At 38.1% G+C, this 24,449-nt stretch overlaps 1 protein-coding gene and 1 pseudogene across 3 annotated transcripts in view; both read right to left on the bottom strand.

Annotated features, from left to right (window-relative positions):
• The window catches only part of ADGB (androglobin), a gene marked incomplete at both ends in the record, with an annotated part of 169,012 nt that extends 146,505 nt beyond the window's left edge, over positions 1 to 22,507 (bottom strand). For both annotated transcript variants that reach the window (XM_082669389.1, XM_082669388.1), the window contains one exon: positions 22,434 to 22,507. In XM_082669389.1, the coding sequence (XP_082525515.1) occupies positions 22,434 to 22,507 (74 nt within the window). The remainder of the gene's footprint in view (positions 1 to 22,433) is intronic.
• Positions 272 to 1,937, bottom strand: LOC309831952 (copine-4-like; annotated as a pseudogene). The gene has a single exon. The product of its transcript is annotated as a copine-4-like (transcript).
• Positions 22,508 to 24,449: the final 1,942 nt, after the last annotated feature.

Below are 24,449 nucleotides of genomic sequence, written 5' to 3'. Positions count from 1 at the left end.
TACAGATAACACTTTATTTCAAGGTGACATGCTGTAATTTAAAGAGTAAGTTATAATTATCTGTGTTTCTTTGTAAAACGTCTTTAACAATACAAGGGCTTAGCAGATCCAGGCCTCAGGGCTACACATGCAAAAAAAATTGTTAGTTAAAAATCACCAAAATGTGCTATTTTTAAGTGTGTACCTGTGTTTTTTTTTTAAGTACAGGATAATAGAAGTATTAAATATCAGCAGGAATAGTATTTGAGGACTCTGTAAAAGTGTGTAGAGTTCATGGAGCCAGTGTCCGGGAAGAGTCATACATTTCTGATGAACATTTTGGCTTAATCCCTTTGCCATTGTAATAGCCCACGACTTGGTTTGGGACTTCAGCCAACACGCTCTTTGCCAGGGCAGCTGGAGATGCGTGTTTGAAGTTCCTGAAGGGCACGAACTGGACGATGTCACGAAGGACGGGCTCTCCCTTGGGTGACCTCAGAATCCCGTCGTCTCTGTCCAGCATCTGCATGTCGCTGAAGTCTGCATTGCCCACCCCCACGATGATGACCGACATGGGGAGGTGGGAGGCGTGGACAATGTCCTCCCGCGTGTCGGCCATGTCTGTGATGACCCCGTCGGTCAGGATCAGCAGGATGAAGTATTGTGATGCCTCCTTGGTGCTGGTCTCCTCTGATGCTGACTTGGCGACCTTCTGCATGATGGGAGCACTGTTGGTGGGGTCCTAGAGCTAGAGTTTGGGAAGGCAGCTCTGGTAGGCTTCCACAACTCCTTGAATCCCTGCCCATTCTGGGTTGTCTTCATTAAAGTTGATTGCGAAGTCATGAGATACCCTGTACTCTGGCAGTATCCTGGCACCAAACCCAAAGGCTGGGAACATTTTGTTGCTGTCATAGTCTTGGCAAATCTCTCCCACAGCCACCAAGGCCTTCAGGTACTCATTGGGCTGGCAGGGGTGGATGTAGGGCAGGGAACAGCTGTTCCTGGGGTACCCATTCGAGGCCGTGAAATCTATAGCTACTGTAAACTGGATTAGGCAGCCACCCGTGATGTAGTCCAAGAAAGAATGCATCTTGTGGGTCTTGCACTGATTCAAAATCACAATGCCTGAGTTCTTATAATTCTTCTTCTTGGCTTTGTACTTGGGGTTGATGCACTCCTACTGCACCTGTTTTCCTTCCATCACTCTTCTCATCTACTTGAATGTTGAGGTGAATTCTCCAATGAAGTCATGTCTGCCATGGGAGTCCCAGTCCCATACTATGCATGTCAGTCGGCGGTCGGGATCTCCACTGCATGGACAATTTACTGATACTTTGAATGATTTCCAGGCTGGGCTTAAGTTATTCATCACAACCTCAGTTCGGTGCACAAGCTGTGGAGTTGAATCATCATTCATTCGAAAATTTTCCAGAAATGGGTCAGACTTACTGAAAAAATCCTGGTCATCCAATTTCCATGAGTTGAAGGCAAGTTCAATGTAGTCATGATTACCAGATAATTCCTCAGCAATCATCATGATGGAGGATTTCCCTGCCATGTTCCCGTGCTTCAACAAGCATTTGGACAGCTTTCTCTGGGAAACAATCTGGCCAAGGGTGCACTCCATGCCGCCCAGGAAGTCAGCCTTCTTCGGCCCATCGTGGTTGCTGCTGATGTCGTGGACCTCAGACCACAGGTGCTGCACCTCCTCAAAATAAACGTCCACCATAAACAGTTTTGAATACACTGGGTTGATGCAGGTGCGAATCACCTCTGTTCTGTCAACCTCGAACCACTGCCCATGGGACTGCATCTTGAGGATGACACAGGGGTCTGGTTTGGAAAGGGCATCTCTGTCGGAAGTGCCTTTGCGTGCCACATGCAGCTCAACTTTGGTGGCTGTTAAAGATTCCCAGTGTATTGGCAGCTGACTCATAAATGTTGCTCATCTTCTTCATTCTGGCGCAGGGACATGAGGGCAGACTGGCCTTCAGCCGGCGGGGTCCAACCAGAACGACGCGGTGGTGGGCAGGCCCACGGTCGGCCTAGGGGGTCGTGCCGCCCTCTTTTTGGGCTCCGGGGGCAGCTCAGCGACCGCGGAGGGGAGAGACGCTGTGCGGGGACACGGACCCCAACCCGGGCGGCGAGGGCAGGGCCGCTTGGCCCTCAGTCACTTGGGGAGAGACGTGGGGATGCCAGAGAGAGGGGCGGAGCGGGAGGGAGGAAGCGGATCGCTACCCAGGCAGCCGGGGACCGTGGCTTCGCTGAGAGCTTCCACCGTCTGTCGAAACCCACGCGCCCTGCCGCCCGCGCGCTGCCGGCTCCAATACTTAGATTTTTCTACATATAAAATCATATCATCTGCAAACAGATATTTTTACTCCTTCCTTCAAAATTTGTATGCCTTTTATCTCTGTTTCTTCCCTAGTTGCTCTGGCTAGATTTCCCAGTACTGTGTTGAATAGAAATAATAAAAGCGAGCATTCTTGTTTTGTTTCTAATCTTAGAACAAATACTTTGTCTTTCACCATTGAGTATGATATTCTCTGTGGGTTTTTTTTTTTTTTTTTTTTTTTTTGCGGTACGCGGGCCTCTCACTGTTGTGGCCTCTCCCGTTGCGGAGCACAGGCTCCGGACGCGCAGGCTCAGCGGCCATGGCTCATGGGCCCAGCCGCTCCACGGCATGTGGGTTTTTCCCGGACCAGGGCATGAACCCGTGTCCCCTGCATCGGCAGCCAGACTCTCAACCACTGCACCACCAGGGAAGCCCCTCTGTGGATTTTTCATATATGGCTTTATTATGTTGAGGTAGTTTCCTTCTATCCCTGTTTGTTGAGTATTTTTTTTTATCATGAAAGGATGTTAAATTTTGTCAAAATCTTTTTCTGTATCAGTTGAGATAATTATGTGGTTTTTTTCCTTCATTCTGTTTATATGGTGTATTACATTTATTGATTTTTATGGATTGAGCCATCCTTGCTTTCCAGGAATAAATCCCACTTGGCCATAGTGTATAATTGTTTTACTATGTAGCTGAATTTTGTTTGATACGATTTTGTTGATGATTTTGTATCAGTGTTTTTAAGAGATATTGATCTGTAGTTTTCTTTTCTTGTAGTGATTTTATCTGGCTTTAGAATCAGGGTAATGCTGGCCTCATAGAGTGAGCTAGAAAATATTCCCTCCTCTTCAATTTTTGGTAAAAGTTTGAGAAGTATTGGTATTAGCTCTTTAAATGTTTGATAGAATTCACCAATGCAGCCATCAGGTCCAGAGATTTTTTGTTGTTGAGAGATACTTGATTACTGATTCAATTTCCTTACTAGTTATAGCCTATTCAGATTTTCTATTTCTTCGTGACTTAGTCTAGTAAATTTTGTGTTTCTAGAAATTTGTCCACTTCATCTAAATTATCTAATTTGTTGGCATACACTTGTTCATAGAACTCTTATAATTCTTTTTATTTGTGTAGAATTGGTCATAATGTCCCCATTTTCATTTCTGATTTTAAGTCTTCTCTCTTTTGTTTCTTAGTCCATGTAGCTAAAGGTTTGTCAATTTTGTTGACCTCTTCAAAGAACCAACTTTTGAGTTTTTATTTTATCTATTATTTTTCTATTCTCTGTTATGTTTATCTTGGCTGTAATCTTTATTATTTCTTTTTTTCTGCTAGCTTTGGCTTTTCAAGCTGATAAAAATAGGACTAGTCCTGGCCCTATGTAAGTCTTCCAATTCTTTTGGGTACTTTTTTCTTTGGTCTTATAAATCTCATGCACATGAGATTTAAAAAAATGATTGAAATACCTTAAATGAAAACTAAAATGTCTGACAAAAAAATACATAAGAAGGGTTTTAGTGGTAAATTAGAGATTGAATAAGATTAGTGAACTTGAAGAGACAGCAATAGAAGTGATCCAAAATGAAACACACACACACACACAAATGGAAAATGAGCAAGGTATCAGTGAACTCTGGGAAAACTTTTAACAGTCTAATAATTATTGTTCTTATTAAAGGAAGGATGGGAGACAGGAAAAAATATCTGAAGAAGCTATGATCAAAATTTTAAAATTTTTGATGCAAACTATAAACCCACAAATTCAAGAATTTCAATTAACCCTAAACTCAAGAAACATAAAGAAAATCATGCCAAGGTACAACATAAGCAAATGGCTCAAAAGTAGTGGTAATAAAAGAAACCTTAAGAGCCAGAGGAAAAAAAAGACATATTACATGCAGAGGAACAAAGAAAAGGAAACCAGCAAATTTCTCATTTAAAAACAATATAAGTGAATAGGCAACATCTTTAAAAGACTAAAAGAAAAAAAAAATCTGCCAAGTTAGAATTCTACACCTAGTGAAAATATTCTTTTAAATGAAAGTGATATAAACACTATTTTTTTCTGACATAAAAAAACTAAAAGCATTCATCAGTAGAAAAATTCACCACAATAAAAAATAAAAGAAGGCCTTTAAGCAGAAGAAAAATGATACTAGATAGAAATATGGATCTATACAAAGAAAAAAGAAAATCAGTAGTAGTGACTACATGGCTAAATATACAAGTTATCCTACTATTTAAATATTTTTGTAATGAAATTACTTACACAAATAATGCAGTATAAGGTTTATAACATATATAAAAGTGAAATGTATGAAAACAAAGGCTTAAAGTTTGGAGGTGAATGCATACATTATTACAATTTTTTATATTAAATGTGACTTGATTGATACAATATCAAAAGAAGGTAGAGGATAAGTTAAAAATGTGTACTATAAACAGTAAAGAGTTTATAGTGACCACCAAAAGAAGCCAACAAAGGAGATAAATAGAAATTTTAAAAATATCCAAAATATTGTGGAAGAAGAAAAAAAAGGAACACAAAGGATAGAGCAAAGAGAAAACAAATAGCAAGATAACAGATTTCAATTTAGCAATATTAGTAATCACATTAAATGTGAGTAGTCTAAATACCCGAATTAAAAGGGACAGGTTGTAAGATTAGATAAAAAGCAAATCCAACTATATGCTATCTATAAGAAATATTTTATATATATAAACAAATAATAAAAAGATGTAAAAATGTTTATCATGTTAACATTAACAAAAACAAATGTTTTGAAAAGTAGATTCCAGAACAAACAATATTATCAGGGATTAAAATTTTAAATTTCATAATGATAAAAAAGAAAATCCATTGAGATGAAATAACAATTCTAAACTTCTGTTAATACATGAATCAAAAACAGACCTATAAGAATCAATAGGTAAATTCATAAATATAATAGAAGATACAGATATCATTCATAATACCTGATAGAACAAGCTGACCAAAAATAAGTCAGCTTGTAGAATCAATCAGGGCTGTAGAAGATATAAAATATTGAATACTGTCCATCAAAATTGCTTTAATTGACATTTACAGAACACTTCATCACAACAGATGAACATTCTTTTTTTTTTCTTTTAACATCTTTATTGGAGTATAAGTGCTTTACAATGCTGTGTTTGGTTGTGCTGTATAACAAAGTGAATCAGCTATATGTATACATATATCCCCATATCCCCTCCCTATTGTGTCTCCCTCCCACCCTCCATATCCCAACCTTCCAGGTGGTAACAAAGCACCAAGCTGATCTTGTGCTATGCAGCTGCTTCCCACTAGCTATCTATTTTATATTTGGTAGTGTATATATGTCAATGCCACTCTCTCACTTCATCCCAGCTTACCCATCCCACTTCCCGTGTCCACAGGTCCATTCTCTACATCTGCCTCTTTATTCCTGTGCTGGCTCTACGTTTTTCAGAACTATTTTTTTTTCTTTTTTTAGATTCCATATATATGTATTAGCATACAGTATTTGTTTTTCTCTTTCTGACTTACTTCACTCTGTATGAGATTCAAGGTCCATCGACCTCAAGACAAATAACTCAATTTTGTTTCTTTTTATGGTTGAGTAATATTCCACTGTAGATATGTGCCACATCTTCTTTATCCATTCATCTGTCGATGGACACTTAGCTTGCTTCCATGTCCTGACTAGTGTAAATAGTGCTGCAATGAACACTGAGGTACATGACTCTTTTTGAATTATGGTATATGCCCAGTAGTGGGATTGCTGGGTCATATGGTAGTTCTATTTTTAGTTTTTTAAGGAACCTCCATACTGTTCTCCATAGTGGCTGTATCAATTTACATTCCCACCAACAGGGCAAGAGGGTTCCCTTTTCTCCACACTCTCTCCAGCAATAATTGTTTCTAAATTTTTTGATGATGGCCATTCTTACTGGTGTGAGGTGATACATCATAGTAGTTTTGATTTGCATCAAATGACTGCATTTGATTTGCAATCATTCTCTAATGATTAGTGATGTTGAGCATCCTTTCATGTGTTTGTTGGCAATCTGTATATCTTCTTTGGAGAAATATCTATTTAGGTCTTCTGCCCATTTTTGGATTGGGTTGTTTGTTTTTCTGATATTGAGCTGCATGAGCTGTTTATATACTTTGGAATTAATCCTTTGTCATTTGCTTCACTGACAAATATTTTCTCCCATTCTGAGGGTTGTATTTTGTCTTCTTTATGGTTTCCTTTGCTGTGCAAAAGATTTTAAGTTTCACTAGGTCCCATTTGTTTATTTTAGTTTTTATTTCCATTTCGCTAGGAGGTGGGTCAAAAAGGATCTTGCTGTGATAGAGTGTTCTGCCTAGGCTTTCCTCTAAGAGTTCTATAGTGACTGGCTTTACATTTAGCTCCTTAATCCATTTTGAGTTTATTTTTGTGTATGGTGTTAGGAAGTGTTCTAATATCATTCTTTTACATGTAGCTGTCCAGTCTTCCCAGGACCAATTATTGAAGAAGCTTTCTTTTTCCATTGTATATTCTTGCCTCCTTTATCAAAGATAAGGTGACCATATGTGCGTGGGTTTATCTCTGGGCTTCCTATCCTGTTCCATTGATCTATCTTCCTGTTTTTGTGCCAGTACCATACTGTCTTGATTACTGTAGCTTTGTAGTATAGTCTGAAGTCACGGAGTCTGATTCCTCCAACTCCGTTTTTCTTTCTCAAGATTGCTTTGACTATTCGCGGTCTTGTATTTCCATAGAAATTGTGAATTTTTTTGTTCTAGTTCTGTGAAAAATGCATTGGTAGTTTGATACGGATTGCATTGAATCTGTAGATTGCTTTGGGTAGTAGAGTCATTTTCACAACATTGATTCTTCCAATCCAAGAATATGGTATATCTCTCCATCTGTTTGTATCAGCTTTAATTTCTTTCATCAGTGTCTTATAGTTTTCTGCATACAGGTCTTTTGTCTCCTTAGGTAGGTTTATTCCTAGGTATTTTATCCTTTTTGTTACAATGGTAACTGGGAGTGTATCCTTAATTTCTCTTTCAGATTATTCATCATTGGTGTATAGGAATGCCAGAGATTTCTGTGCATTAATTTTGTATCCTGCTACTTTACCAAATACATTGATTAGCTCTAGTAGTTTTCTGGTAGCATCTTTAGAACTCTCTATGCATAGTATCATGTCATCTGCAAATAGTGACAGCTTTACTTCTTCTTTTCCGATTTGGATTCCTTTTATTTCTTTTTCTTCTCTGATAGCTGTGCCTAAAACTTCCAAAACTATGTTGAATAATAGTGGTGAGAGTGGGCAACCTTGTCTTGTTCCTGATCTTAGTGGAAATGGTTTCAGTTTATCACCATTGAGAATGACGCTGGCTGTGAGCTTGTCATATATGGCCTTTATTATGTTGAGGTTAAGTTCCTGCTATGCCTAATTTCTGGAGGGTTTTTATCATAAATGGGTGTTGAATTTTGTCAAAAGCTTTCCTGCATCTATTGAGGTTATCATATGGTTTTTATCCTTCCACTTGTTAATATGGTGTATCACATTGATTGATTTGTGTATATTGAAGAATCCTTGCATTCCTGGGATAAACCCCAGTTGATCACGGTGTCTGATCCTTTTAATGTCCTGTTGGATTTTGTTTGCTAGTATTTTGTCGTAGATTTTTGCATCTATATTCATCAGTGATATTGGCATGTGGTTTTCTTTTTTTGTGACATCTTTGTCTGGTTTTGGTATCAGGGTAATGGTGGCCTCGTAGAATGAGTTTGGGAGTGTCCTCCCTCTGCTATATTTTGGAAGACTTTGAGAAGGATAAGTGTTAACTCTTCTCTAAATGTTTGATAGAGTTCACCTGTGAAGCCATCTGGTCCTGGGTTTCTGTTGGAAGATTTTTAATCACAGTTTCAATTTCAGTGCTTGTAATTGGTCTGTTTATATTTTCTATTTCTTCCTGGTTCAGTCTCAGAAGGTTGTGCTTTTCTAAGAATTTGTCCATTTCTTCCAGGTTGTCCATTGTATTGGCTTATAGCTGCTTGTAGTAATCTCTCATGACTCTTTGTATTTCTGCAGTGTCAGTTATTACTTCTCTGTTTTCATTTCTAATTCTGCTGATTTGTCTTCTCCCTTTTTTCTTGATGAGTCTGGCTAATGGTGTATCAATTGTGTTTATCTTCTCAAAGAAACAGCTTTTAGTTTTACTGATCTTTGCTATCATTTCCTTCATTTCATTTTCATTTATTTCTGATCTGATCTTTATGATTGCTTTCCTTCTGCTAACTTTGGGGGTTTTTTTTGTTCTTCTTTCTCTAATTGCTTTAGGTATAAGGTTAGGTTGTTTATTTGAGATGTTTCTTGTTGCTTGAGGTAAGATTGAATTGCTATAAACTTCCCTCTTAGAACTGCTTTTGCTGTGTCCCACAGGTTTTGGGTCTCCGTGTTTTCATTGTCATTTGTTTCTAGGTATTTTCTGATTTCCTCTTTGATTTCTTCAGTGATCTCTTGCTTATTTAGTAGTGTATTGTTTAACCACCATGTGTTTGTATTTTTCACAGATTTTTTTTCCTGTAATTGATATCTAGTCTCATAGCGTTGTGGTCAGAAAAGATACTTGATACGATTTCAATTTTCTTAAGTTTACCAAGACTTGACTTGTGACCCAAAATATGATCTATCCTGGAGAATGTTCCATGACCACTTGAGAAGAAACTGTATTCCATTGTTTTTGGATGGAATGTCCTATAAATATCAATTAAGTCTATCTTGTTTAATGTGTCATTTAAAGCATGTGTTTTCTTTTTTATTGGTGAAAGTGGGGTGTTAAAGCCCCCTACTGTGATTGTGTTACTGTTGATTTCCCCTTTTATGGTTGTTAGCATTTGCCTTATGTATTGAGGTGCTCCTATGTTGGGTGCATAAATATTTACAATGGTTCTATCTTCTCCTTGGATTGATCCCTTTATCATTATGTAGTGTCCTTCTTTGTCTCTTGTAATTGTCTTTATTTTAAAGTCTATTTTATCTGATATGAGAATTGCTACTCCAGCTTTCTTTTGGTTTCCATTTGCATGGAATATCTTTTTCCATCCCCTCACTTTCAGTCTGTATGTGTCCCTAGGTCCGAAGTGGGTCTCTTGTAGGCAGCATATATACTGGTCTTGTTTTTGTATCCATTCAGCCAGTCTATGTCTTTTGGTTGAAGCATTTAATCCATTTACATTTAAGGTAATTATTATATGTATGTTCCTAGTACCATTTTCTTAATTGTTTTGGGTTTGTTATTGTAGGTCTTTTCCTTCTCTTGTGTTTCTTGCCTAGAAAAGTTCCTTTAGCATTTGTTGTAAAGCTGGTTTGGTGGTGCTGAACTCTCTCAGCTTTTGCTTGTCTGTAAAGGTTTTAATTTCTCCATCAAATCTGAATGTGATCCTTGCTGGGTAGAGTAATCTTGGTTGTAGGTTTTTCTCCTTCATCACTTTAAATATGGCCTGCCAGTCCCTTCTGGCTTGCAGAGTTTCTGCTGAAAGATCAGCTGTTAACCTTATGGGATTTCCTTGTATGTTATTTGTTGCTTTTCCCTTGCTGCTGTTAATATTTTTTCTTTGTATTTAATTTTTGATAGTTTGATTAATATATGTCTTGGTGTGTTTCTCCTTGGATTTATCCTGTATGGGACTCTCTGCACTTCCTAGACTTGATTGACTATTTCCTTTCCCATATTATGGACGTTTTCAACTATAATCTCTTCAAATATTTTCTCAGTCTCTTTCTTTTTCTCTTATTCTTTTGGGACCCCTATAATTAGAATGTTGGTGCGTTTAATGTTGTCCCAGACACATCTCTGAGACTGTCCTCAATTCTTTTCATTCTTTTTTCTTTATTCTGCTCTGCTGTAGTTATTTTCACTATTTTATGTTCCAGGTCAGGTATCCATTCTTCTGCCTCTATTATTCTGCTATTGATTCCTTTCAGAGAATTTTTAATTTCATTTATTGTTTTGTTCATCATTATTTGTTTGCTCTTCAGTTCTTCTAGGTCCTTGTCAAATGTTTCTTGTATTTTCTCCATTCTATTTCCAAGATTTAGAATGATCATCTTTACTATCATTAGTCTGTATTCTTTTTCAGGTAGACTGCCTATTTCCTCTTCATTTGTTTGGTGTGGTGGGTTTTTACCTTGCTCCTTCATCTGCTGTGTATTTCTCTGTCTTCTCATTTTGCTTTACTTACTGTGTTTGGGGTCTCCTTTTCACAGGCTAGTTCCCATTGTATTTGGTGTCTGCCCCCCCTGGGTAAGGTTGGTTCAGTGGGTTGTGCAGGCTTCCTGGTGGAGGGCACTGGTTCCTGTGTTTTGGTTGATGAAGCTGGATCTTGTCTTTCTGGTGGGCAGGACTACGTCTGGTGGTGTGTTTGGGGGTGTCTGTGAACTCATTATGATTTTAGGCAGCCTCTCTGCTCATGGGTGGTGTTGTGTTCCTGTGTTACTAGTTTTTTGGAATGGGGTGTCCAGCACTGTAGCTTGCTGGTCATTGAGTGGAGCTGGGTCTTAGCGTTGAGATGGAGATCTCTGGGAGAGTTCTCCCCAACTGTTATTACGTGGGGCTGCGAGGTCTCTGGTGGTCCAGTGTCCTGAACTCGGCTCTCCCAGCTCAGAGGCTAAGGCCTGACACCCAGCCGGAGCACCAAGACCCTGTCAGCCACACGGCTTAGATGTAAATGTGTTAAATAAATTCTCCAATCCAAAGGTACAGGGTGGCTGGCCTTCTGCATCTGCTCGGTCCTCTTGCCAGACGTTGTCTTCTGAGCCTGGTCGATATGGAGAGCCTGCTTTGGATCCAGGTCTAGCTGCATTCCCTAGTGCCCAGGAGAAGCAGCCGTTTCCCCCATCCTCCCCTATCTCTGCCACAACTTGTGATGATGCTGGAGCACCTGAGGCTCTGCCCCTCATGCTTCAGATGAACATTCTTTTCCAGAACATACATTTTATTTGCCAAGTCATACTATAATCTGAGACATCAAACAAGTCTCAATAAATTTGAAAGAATTCAAGTCATACAAGATATGTTACCTGACCAATGGAAATTACACTAGAAATCTCTAACCAAAACACCTGGAGAATTTGAAGATAATTGGAATCTAGATAAAATATTTATGATTAACCAATGTGTCAAAGAAGAAATAAAAAAAGAAGTTATAAACATATCTGAATTGAATAAAAATGATAATATAACACATTAAAATGTATAGGATGCCACTAAAGCAATAGATAGGGGAAGTTTATAGCACAAAATGTCTACATTAGAAAAGAATCAAAGTCTCATAACAATGTACTCAGTTTCCATCCTAAGTAACTAGGAAGAAGAGAGCAAGTTAAATCTAATGTAAATTAATAAAAAATTAGAGCAGGTTAATAGAAATAGAAAACATAAAAATGACAGAGAAAAATCAATAAATCAAAAAGCCAGTTCTCTGACTGATCAAACTCTAGTCAGATTGATCAGGAATGTGAGAGAGAAGATACAAACTACCAATCAGAATGGAAAAAGAGACATCACTACTGATCCCATAGACATTAAAAAGATAATAAGGAAATATTACAAACAACTCTATGTCCATATATTTGATAACTTAGATGAAATGGATCAGTTCCCTGAAGAATACAAACTAAGAATCCTTGGTAAAGAGGAGGTAGATTGGACTAGAGATATTGAATACCCTTGTCTGTATCTATTAATAAAGTGAACTTAGCATTAAATATTTTCCTACAAAGAAAACTCCAGACCCAAATGGCTTCACTGGTAAAGTCTACTAAATATTTAAGGAAGAAATAATACTAATTCTACATTAATTATTGGCAACAACACGGATGAATATCAAAATAATTATGAGTGAAAGAAGCCATACAAAAGGAAGTTTATTATTCCATTTATATAAAACTCTAGTAAATGTAAACTAATCTATAGTGACAGAAAATAAAACAGTGATTGCCTGGGAACTGGGGTCAGGGAAAGACAGAAGGAAGGCAAGGAAACTTTTTTGAACGGTAGATCTGTTCATTATCTTGATTGTGTTGATGCTTTCATGTATGTGGATGTACATCAAAACTTATCAGTATGCATTCTTTAAATATGTGCAATTTATTGTATGTCAAATGTACATCAATAAACCTGTTTTTTAAAAAGAAAGAAAAAGAGGGCTTCCCTGGTGGTGCAGTGGTTGAGAGTCCGCCTGCTAATGCAGGGGACGTGGGTTCATGCCCCAGTCCGGGAGGATCCCACGTGCCGCGGAGCCTCTGGGCCCGTGAGCCATGGCCGCTGATCCTGCGCGTCCTGAGCCTGTGCTCCGCAATGGGAGAGGCCACAGCAGTGAGAGGCCCGTGTACCGCAAAAAAAATAAAAAATTAAAAAAGAAAGAAAGAAAAAGAAAAGCTGGGGATTTTAAAAGGCAAATTTAGGAAAATCCAAACATCACGTTGTGATAGCAGTATTATCTGTTCCTAGAGTCATAATACATAGTTAAATTAAATCTAGATTCTGTGATATATTTGACTGCCAAGTCATATTCAACAAAATGTATTTTGTCTGTCTTTCATGTATACCTATTCCTGGTAAATTAAACCGTGTATAATTTGGACTTGCGAAAAAGTCAAAATTGTCTTTATATGTAATAAAAGTAGTTCATATTTGCATTAATATATATTTTATAATCTGGTTATTAATAACACTAATGAAATAACTTTTTAAAACTTAAAAGCCCTTGTTAATCACATCCCTAGCAAAGATGACAGAATGATTTTTAAAAAATTCTTAGGTCAGTTAACAAGATTATATAATACAACAGAAAAATATATATAAGAGCTGAAAACCAAAGAAAACTTTAGCTGGCACAAAATCATTAGACACTTCTAAGAAAAAGTTTTAAAAGAAGCAGAATCTTATTTACACACAGGCCATACACACTCCTATATATGCTTTAATTAGATTACTTCCCCTGCGAGGATGTTAAAATTTCAATAAAGTGAGGATCTGGAATTTTGCTATTATTTTCTTTGAGCATGCTGCTCAGGGTAAAGACATGATCTATTCATAGTGGGAGGTAGTTTATTTACGCAGTGTGTAATCAGCATGCCTTATGAAGTAGCATCAGCTAATACCCTGAAGGAATCAGAATACACAATTGACTTAATTTGCATTAGGGGCATTCTGAGCCATATTCTTCAGAAATATTAAATACGTGAAGAAATAAATTGCAACCTCTAAAAAATGTAAAAATTAAAAAGAGTTAAAGTCAGATTGTTATGCCAACCTTTACTCTCTTGGTTTGATGAAAATTATTTAATTAGGCATTTAACTTTAAAAGTTCAACATTTATCTATTTTTTTAATATACTGTGCTTGTGTGAATACGAACATAAATAGGTGAGGGAGATTAAGAGGTACAAACTTTCAATTACAAAATAAATGAGTCACAGGTATGAAATGTACAGTGTGGGGAGTATAGTCAATAATTATGTAACATCTTCATCATGGTGATCATTTTGAAGTGTATAGAAATATCGAATCACTACTCTGTGTACCAGCAAATAACAGCATGTTGCAGGTTAATTATACTTCAAAATCAAACAAACCAAACACATAGAAAAAGAGATCAAATCTGTTATTACCATAGGTGGGGGTGGAGAGGTGGAACTGGATGAAGGTAGCCAAAAGTTACAAACTTCCAGTTATAAGATAAATAAGTACTAGAGATGTAAGGTACAGCATAATAAATATGATTAACGCTGCTGTACATTATATTGGGTTGACCAGAAAGTTCATTCAGGGTTTTCTATAAGATGTTACGGAAAAACCTGAACAAACTTTTTGGTCAACTCGGTATATGAAAGTTGTTAAAAGATTAAATCCTAAGAGTTCTTATCACAAGGAAGAAATTTTTTTTTCTAATTCTTTAATGTCTTATCTACATGAGGTGACAGATGTTCACTAAATTTATTATGGTAATCATTTCATGACGTATGTAAGTCAAATCATTATGAAATGAACACTGAGCCAGGGTAGAGAAGCAATTTGAAGGGAAAATCAAAAGAACATGGAAACCAACTGGACATAACAGACAAAGGAGGGTGAAGGTCAAAGATAGCTGCTTGACACTCAACGTGGCAGGGAAGATGGTAGTAAGACTCTCTAAAATAAACATGGGAAATCTACACATTTGGAAGAGAAAATGATGACCTCCATCTTGGAAATATTTAACTTGGAGTAGGAGAGTACATCCAAGTGGATTTGTCCCCTTGAACTTGAGCTCAATTACATGGTAAGGACCACGGGTGCTAATTCAGTCATCTTTAATCATCATTGTTTTAGATAATCAAAAGGGATAAAGGAGAGGGGAGTGAAGCAAGACCATCAGAGAATGACTTAATTTGGGGGGTAGAAGAAAGAAAACAAAGCAGGGGCAGGTCAGAAGGAAAGGAGAACTCCAGGAAAGGATAAGAGAGGATAGATTTAGCTGGAGTGACACATGTTCCCCTGAGCCCTCTTGAGAGACGGAGGAACAAAGGGAGAGAGCAGAATAGGAGGGGGCTTCTTCTGCTGTTCTGATCCCAATGAACACAGGCCCCTAGTATCTGAAGCTTCTGCCTTTTACCGGGATCTAACACTGTCCAGCAGCAAAGTTGATATTTTAAAGAGCAAGGACAAAACATGATATGCAAATACATGAGATAATGTCCTTAATGACTTTAACCAAAATCCATGAAAGAAACAACAGGTCCTCAGCACCCTGGGTGAGTACATGCACAAGCTCCAATTAAACATTTTTTTTTCTTCTTTTTATACAACTCCAACTATTTTCTTCCTAAACTTATTCTTTGTCTATGGAGCAAACTGATCACAAATCCCTCCTAGACTTTGATCCAAGGTGGAGCAAACATGTGGCTTTGTCTCCAATTTCTAATTAATTCGTTACAATAGTATGTGGAAAGAGCTCTGTTAGCAGATTGTACAGCACAGGCTTCACCTTTGACCATGACCTCACCTGGTTAAACTCTCACGGTGTTTCTGGCTCATACCTGGGATGAAAGCAGGCAAAACAGGCCACAGTTCTTCCTGCTTCCTCTCCTTTTGCCTGTGTATCCACAAGGTTTGATGACCTGTAGTAGCCTTTTTTATTAATTTATAACTAAACTAGACATATTTCTTCCCTGAATTGAAGACTGAAAGGTGAAGAAATGGGAGCAGAAAGGGCACATTGACATTTTGAGGACTTCAACTGAAGTAATGTATGTAATTCTGATGCCCATCATGTCAGAGGATGGAATGAAAATAATCACAAAATCTTTAGACTATGGTATTCATTTGGCACCAGCAAAAATATAAATATATATATTATATATACTTTATATATTTATATATATACTTTATACATGTGTGTGTGTGTGTGTGTATATATATATATATATATATATATATATATATATATACTTTATATATAAAGTCTACTTTTAAAATGTACCATATGTTAATTCAGCTATACAAATCAGCACGCCTATAGCCCTAGACCCTGGAATTAATTAGCCTGAACCTACCCTACGAAAGAATGTAATAAAATTTCAAAGCACCTAGTTGAATACTTCTTCTGACAACATATGCACGTCTTCTTTGTCAAGGGTCAAAGTAAGAAAGATTAGGAATATTTCTATCCAATACTTCATATTATACAAATTTTATCAAATTATACAAATCATATCAAAGGTATATTTTTAACATCTTGGATTTAGTCATTTTAGTCATTCTTATCTCACATTAAGTAGCCTAATCAGTTTATAGATTATTTAATCCCTTAATTTCAATAATCTGTGACCTGGAAATGTCAAAATAATAGTAAAGCCAACTAAAATATTTTTAAATAATCACTTTTGATTGAGGCAATATTACTTTGCTCATTTGAAGCACTAGCAACAGTGCTGTGAGTTTCAAAGTATAAGTTTGATTTTGTTTTTAGGTAACGCTGAAGTACGAATTCCGTGAGTTTGTAAATTTAAATCTTTTTAATCTAACATCTTCTACTCCTCTAATAATGCTACAGAGTAAACTGAGGAGGAACCATTTCTCCTCCAAAAGGAAACAAAATAAAAATTGGTTGATTAAAAAAATTTTTTTCATTGCCAGAAATAATTGTTAACCCATGTCAAGTTTTAACAAATTATTAAACAAATGTTCAGATTAAGATTATTTCAAAGGAAGAACTAGTGACAGATCCCACTAAGACTAACAGGTTATTCCTAGCCTCATTAAGCAGGGCTTTTTGGCTGAGATTTTTATATTTAAGAAATATGCAATAGACATTTATATGATGCCCTAATCCGTGCTGAGTGTTGCCTGGTGTCCTGGGGATGATTGACAGGGCCTCTTCCCTCTGGGTCTCATAGTCTCTCTCTGGTTCTGAGACAGAGGGTTTTATGGCCAAGCTGCCACACCAGGTTTCTATTTTAACTCAAAGTACACACATCCTTATTAAACACACATCGTGCCAAGCCCTGAAGAAAAGGCAAAAATAAGCCAGGGAAGGCCCTCAGAAATTTGTCATTGAATTTCATTTAAGCTTTTTTCCCTTCCCTTTTCAGACATGGTGGCATCATCACCTGGACACCATCACCACTGCCACTGAAGGTCAGTAACTTGGCTTTGTGGTCTTTGACCACAATCATCTTACAGGTCTGCTCTGTACCCACTCACCCTTCTTTAAAAAAGTTCCTCACTCTCATGGAGAGCTCCCAGAAGCAAGCATCCCCCCATTATCTCCCATTATCATCACTCATTCCTTGCTACCCTGATTCTTAATTCAGCATGAATTCCATTCAGACAATTGTTAAACTGTACCTCATAAATCATCATTTTGACATTGAAAACAGTCTATGTTTCCCCATCACACAGAGTTCAAATTCCTTAATCTGTCCTTCTCACGTGCTGCATACTCACCTCTGATGCTCTTTGTGCCAGTACATTCATATGAAATCCCTCTTCTCCAGCCAACCTGGATGACTTTCTGTGCCTCAAACATCTCCATCACCTGCCCTAGCCATCTCACTAGCTGTGCCTTTCGAAGTTGGAGAGTGGCTGTTAGAGGGGGATGATGAAAGACCAGCTCCAGTTGGAAGTGACCCTCTTATCCTCTAACTCACATAACCATCATTTTAGAAATGTCATAATTTCTCTAATCTAACCCTATGCCAATACATGGTTCCTTCCATTATTTCCAACAAGTTCTCCCTGACAAATCTGACATTACTGTGTATTTCCTAGTTATTTCTATTTGAATCTTAGTTTTTCTCCCCTAGATTACAAATCCCTGGACTTGTACCCTGTTTTGCAATTCCTTATTCTCCCAAGCCAACCAGTGACTTGGGCATGAGAAGCGCTCAGTGAATCATTGGGAAATGAACATAAAGAATTGGCTTTCCTCTAGGGAAGTTTTTGTCACCAGAGATCACCTTTTAAATTGTGAGTACTTATGACCTTAGTTGTTGAGGTTCTCAGAGGTGACCTGGGTAAGTCACAAAACTGAGTGTGAACCCTGGGTTGTATCCTGCCCCGCTTCTCCTCTTCCCTCTCTGCCTTCTTCTGTGGAGCTATAAGGACTATACCTAGAGCTACAAAAGGCATCTCCCTTCTCTCTCTCTCTCTCTCTCTCTCTCGTGCACACACACATTTTTTTCCTTTTTGATTTCTGTTGGTAGAGGAATAGATTATCTATTTTCTATTAACCACTGTTGCATGGTTTCATTGAAGCAGCTCTCTCTTTGACCTGGTATAACCAAGAATTCACTTAATTTAATCCTCAGTAAGATATATATTCTTCTATTTTATGTTGCTTTCATAGTACTAATCATGATTCCACTCTTGTAATAGTCTTGTTTTCAAAGTTTTGTATAGACAAATATGTTGATCTTTTTTGAGAATTCTATGAAATTTAAATGTACACTTCAGTAAGTATAGAGTAACTTGAGCTTTATGAAATATATTTCATTCTGTTTTTAAAAGTGGTCTAACTATATTCAATATCCTGTGATAAATCATAATGGAAAAGAATATGAAATAGAACGTATATATATATACGTATAACTGAATCGCTATGCTGTACAGCAGAAAGTAACACAACATTGTAAATCAACTATACTTCAATAAAATACATTTTTTAAAAAGAGGTCTAATGATATTTCATCATCTCTAAGAATCTAGAAGGTTGCATAATTCTTATTAGTTCAAATTATCTGTTTGATCTTGATTTTAATGTGCTATTGGAAGTGGAACAAAACTTTGTGACTATAAACACCAAATTGTATTCCTATCTCAAACTTCCCATTCAAGTTTCAAATATTTTAGCATTTCAAGTGTAAGCATGAACACTTCTAATAACTCTTAATACTTAAATTGCATGCCTTCTCTTCCCTCTTTTAAGTTGTCTATCATCTACACCAAGACTTATATTCAGTACGTCAAAGAAGATCAAATTTTTGTCTTGCTGTCACTACAAATCCTTCCATGGTATCTTTGCAGTACACATTAGTTTTCAAATTGATTAATTTAAATTGGTTTGTAATTTCTAATTATCATTAGGTACTACTAATGAAAGATATAATTTGTGACAGTTGCTATGACAATAAAAAATACTATTCTCAAAGATGAAATTTTAAAAAGATGACACCCCCAATTAGAACAATAAGTTAAATCTAAGTTTTGAACACTTTACTGTAACAAAATTCTCTCACTTATGGATCTAGCAGAGTTAAAAAAAATGCTGAAAGAATCATGATAGTTTGGAGCTGTAGGAAAAAATAAAGTAGAGAAGGGAGGACAGGGAATGTTGGAATGGCAACAATTTTAAGTAGATGGTCCTTCATTTAAAGAAGAAAAAATTGAATGTCAAAATTAAAAAATGACATATCTAATGTCACAAAAAATAGTGCAAGGGTGAACCCTATATCAGAGATTTCATTCTTGCTGATACAGAGAAATACAGAATACATAAAATAGAAATACCTTAATCTAATGTAAAAACTGTCAGCTCAGTTACCTGGCATACTTATTCTTGGTAATTCAAAGTCATATTTACTTATGAATTTGGTCACAGTTGGACATAGATGGTTCTGCTTTCTCAGTTGAAACATCTCAGTTTTTGAATTTTGCCAACAGTGGATCAAATCAGAAAAGGAGGGAGAACCAGGCTTCAATCAAATTTAGAAGGAATGAAAACCAAGCTAGGTAACTAAACTATGAACTCATTTAATAAACAAATCGTGAGTGGCTATTATGTGCCAGCCACCAGACTAGGCAAAAGCCAGACCTGGTCCTGTACCCAATTTGACACATAAGTTTACGGAATACAAGAGATATGCTACAGACGGCAGCTGTAGGAGAATAAGGTTTTATGGGACAGCCAGTTTCAAGGCTCCGAACACTTTTTCTCTCATTTCCGTACTCAGGACTATGTAGAGTTAGTTGCATTTATTGGATGTATAACCACAAGGTGTGGTAAAATAATGACATATAAAAACTTACTCTAAATGTCCCCAGTATATTTCAAATGACAATTACACTGGAGCCTTGCTAGACTTTGATCCCTGGGCCCCAGGCTAGGTGACACCTAAATCTATGACTTAGCCTGATATCTATAATTAGTTCTTCAGTAAAACTTAGAGGATAAACATGATTTACAGCGGACTTCACATTCTATCGTATAATGCTACAGCAGAACCTAATGATTTGATGTTTAATACTCAATAGCTAGTTTCTAGCAAAGCCTAGATATTGTATAACTATTTGCCCTTACTCTTGTATTTTCATAAATATACACATGTACTTTTATTGATATAATTCAATTCAGACATTTTCTGGGAAAAAAAAACTGTTAGAAATAACATCATCTCAAAAAGAAATGGGACGTCCCAGTAAGGAAAGGGTTAACATCTTATCAGCAGGGATCTTATCTCTATCATGTGATAAAATCACCACAAAACCAGGCCAGGTACTGTGTTTTATGGTATCTGGTTTGATCAGTTTTTTTTTTTTAATGGGCGTTAACAATCTCATCTCTTTCAGGATATAAACTCTTTAAAATCAAAGCTCCTTAAGAGTTGTGAGCCTTTGATGTACATTAATTATAACCATTACTAAGTTTGCTTTTCTATTTTTGGTGTATTGCAACCCTGTTATAGTCTTTTATTTCATCACTGTCATTCACTTATTCATTACATAAACATTTTTGAGTGCCTACTACATATGACCCAAAGGTGACTAAGGACTCAACAGCGTATAAAATAGAAAAGGAAAAATTCTTGCCTTCATGGAACTTACATTTTATTAAGGTGACATATGCATAAACATAATTTTTAAAGCAAAATATATAGTATGTTAATGAGCAAAGCAATTAATGACAAAAAATAAAGCAGCAAAAGAAAAACGGGGAGTTTCTGGTTTTGGCAGGAAAGTGGGGATAGCAATTTTAAACCAGTTGGCCAAAGAAGCTGACATGAGAAAATGGCATTGAGCTAAATACCTAAAGGAGATGAGGGAGAAAACCATATGGAAATGACTTTCTAGCAGAGGAAATAGCAAAGCAAAGGCCCTGAGGCAGGAACAAGCCTGGGGTGCTCCAGGATGTGAAAAGGAGGACAGTACATGAACAAGGGGGAGGTAAAGTCAGAAAAGGAATAGGGGAAAAGGGGAAAGACCTTGATCCTGTAGGGTCTTGTAGAACTTGGACCTATAAGAATGGAAGCAACTAGAAAATACTGAAATGACCTGCCCTACACTGGTACGTAGCAGGAGAGCAATTCTGTTAAAAATCACTTACGTAGGTAATATAGGATCTGCAATTTAAGTTACTAATAAAAATGAATGGATTATCTGCCAGGAAGCTGGAAGCCTGCTTATGAGAGAAAACAGAACTAGGAAGAGAGACTCACAGACATAGGAATAAGTGCGGGAGAGGAGTTCAGGGAGGGAAAGAGTTTAAATACTAGGCATCGGTGAACAGAAGTTCAATGTGGGGTTCTCAAGGTAAAGAAGGAGATGAAGAATTAGGCCAGCGAAATCGAAAAACCCAACTAAATAGCATTTCCTGTCCACCCCTCACAGGCACAGTGGGAAAACACGAACGACCCCACGGAGTACCGAAATCGAAAAACCCAACTAAATAGCATTGCCTGTCCACCCCTCACAGGCACAGTGGGAAAACACGAACGACCCCACGGAGTACCGAAATCGAAAAACCTAACTAAATAGCATTGCCTGTCCACCCCTCACAGGCACAGTGGGAAAACGCGAACGACCCCACGGAGTTAGGTTTAGCAGCTGGCACTCTCTTATAGCTGGGATACATTTTAGAAATCTGTAAGTTCAAATAATAGCCCCAAATCTGTGTTATTAATAACTAGGTATTTTTAGAGGGGGAAAAAAGTAATAAAGAGGTACATACACAGACACGACAAACCCCAGGTAGAGAGGCATCATGTAGATTCCATGAGCTAAAGTCTGTACACTTTCTTGGAGTAAACATTAGTAACGTGAATTACATATTTATATAGTTTTAACTTTTAAAAACCATTTTATGTCTGATATAATCTGACTAAAAGTCTTTAGTTGTTGGACAGGGGCAGATACAAACTAGGCAATCATCACTGAGCTGAAAGTTCTCTCTGTCTCTGTCTCTTTTTGCTAGTACTGGGGCCATGCAGATGTGGTCCTGACTTTGAGCCTCGCCTCTTTGGCAAGGAAGCAGCAGCCTTTCCAAGTGCCTGGGTGGACTCTGAAGGAGAGGAGGGGCAGGAAGGGGTGGGAGGTTCATGGATGGCAGCCAGAGTGCAGCTGCCGAGCAGCTGAAATAGGGAAACCTGGGAGGAGGTGGATCGAGGCAGGCATGGAGGAAGAATGAGGGCAAGAACCTCCCGAGTCTGGGTTACCACAGAAGGGAAAGAAGCTCCCAAGAGGCCATCTGAACTCGCGTCCTGGCATGGTTCGCTACAGGAAGCAGCGCCAGGACGAGGGGTCAGGCCAGGGGTCAGGCCAGGGGTGGGATGGGCAGGCAGAGGTCCCTTACTCTTTAGATTTATCCGATCCGTGCGCCGAGCTGATAGGATGCACCTCTTTCTTTCTGGTTTGTTTGGTGCTCATGGCAGAGGCGGACCCAGGCAGCGGCTGAGCTCTGAGCTAGGAGCCGGCTCTGCGACCCTGGCTCCGCGTCTGCGGTTGCCAGGAGACGGCCGTGAGCTTCCTGCAGCCGTGGGGCAGGCGCTGGCAGGGCTTTAGCAGGGGAGGCTCTCGGGGAGGTGGCTTTAGGTCGCAGTGGGGATGCGAGCTCGGGCGCTCCACAGGCGGGTGGTAACCTAGGGGTTGAGTGTCCGGGGAGGAAGGCTCCCCTGGCATGGATTTGTCCGTACGATTGATGGGCAGTTCTGATAAACTGGAGTTTTTCTATCAGGTTGACTGCCAGGCTTTGCCCTTCGGAACCATGGACATATATCGACTCTCTTTTGGATTTGAAGACGTGTACTATGCAAGTCCCCTTTCCCCAGGTCTTCTCTCTGCTGAACGAGTTCCTTTAGTAATAATTAAAGAGACTATTATAGACACAGTAATTTGCCAATGGCTTGAAAATCGTGGGTTCAGTAGTGAATACGGTGGGTGCAGGGGGATCCCTGTAGCAAAGGCAAGACCATGACACCCTCAGTGGCTTAAGTATCGCTAATCATGGTGTCTGTGTTTAAATAAGTTGTGGGTTTAGGTTGTTCACATGAAAGAATAAATCCAGGTCATGGAATGGAGCGGCCCTTGATAAGCTCACTTGAGAAGGCACTGGAGCCAGATGACACGAATCCAAGCAAAACAAGACCCATTAAGCCTCTAGCTTAATGGTCAGCCAATCCTGATGGTATCTATAAGTTATCTTGCCTTGGGCAAGTCCTTCCTTTTGAGCCTCAGTTTACTCATTTGTAAACAGGAGATGCTAATAGCTAACACAATTCTATCTTGAGGATAAATAAGATGTATGTAAAATATTTAGAACATAATGAAAGCACAGAAAGTAGGGGCCTCTGTTTCAAAATGACTTTGAGGAGCAGGCAGATAACATGAATAAATGAAGCTGAGAAATGCTTAGACTGGGAAGAATTTTAAGTGCATTAAAATAAAACCAAATATTGCTCCGGCCCAATACAACCTCACTTCAGAGAGATTTAACCGTGCACAGGCCTGAGGTTTAGAACCCCTATCACCAGGTGGTCTCTTCCATTAGCCTAGAGATAATTAACCATCTTTAAATAAAGACATTCCCTCTGTTCTTGGAACTGTTCAGTGGCCCAACTCTACAAGGGAGAAGCAGCTTCCTGCAAAGCAAATCTTTCAACTGCTCTGAGGAATGAATGCCTAGCCCACTCTGCTCAGCGTAGCTTTTCCCTTGTCAGACTATCCCAATCTTATTATTGGGTGTTACATAGATGACAATCAGAGAGCAACTTCTCTGTATTCTATATGCAAGATAAATAACTTGTAAATCAGCAGTGTTAATGTTATGACTGAAGAAATGCCCTACAAATAGCTGTATGTGTGAAGAAAGTAAAGACACCTTGAGAACTCTGCCTCATTTATCCCAGGATTGAGATTTCCAGAGAGCTCTCCTGAATGAAAGTAAAGGATCAAACTTCAAGAAAATACTATTTAATACTAAATCTAATCAGAGTCATCAATGCAATGCCATAAGCGTTGCATACACAAAGACTATTGGGTAAACATAGCACAATTTTAAGCAACCAACCCATGGACGGGTGAGTTTCCTCTTGAACAAGAGGCCATCCCTGAAGCCACAGTTAATGGTTGAAAGGTGCCAAGGCCATTAGAGAAGAAATGTCTTGGAAATCAGGTGATCTACAGCCCACACGTATTTTACAGACAAAGAACCCCAGACAAAGAGAAGAGAAACGCCTTGCCAGAAGCTGCTTGGCTACTTAGTGGTAGAGTTTGGACAAGAGGCATTAAAAACAGAAGCACAGGTTTCAACCAGACATATTACTACTCCACTCAGAGACTGTTTTCTTATCTGTTAAATTAGGACAAAAAT

Source organism: Grampus griseus (genome assembly GCF_964374135.1).
Source record: "Grampus griseus genome assembly, chromosome: 13".
Classification (NCBI taxonomy): domain Eukaryota; kingdom Metazoa; phylum Chordata; class Mammalia; order Artiodactyla; family Delphinidae; genus Grampus; species Grampus griseus.
The sequence above is the reverse complement of the archived record's forward strand: the minus strand, read 5'-3'. Positions and strand labels throughout refer to the sequence as shown.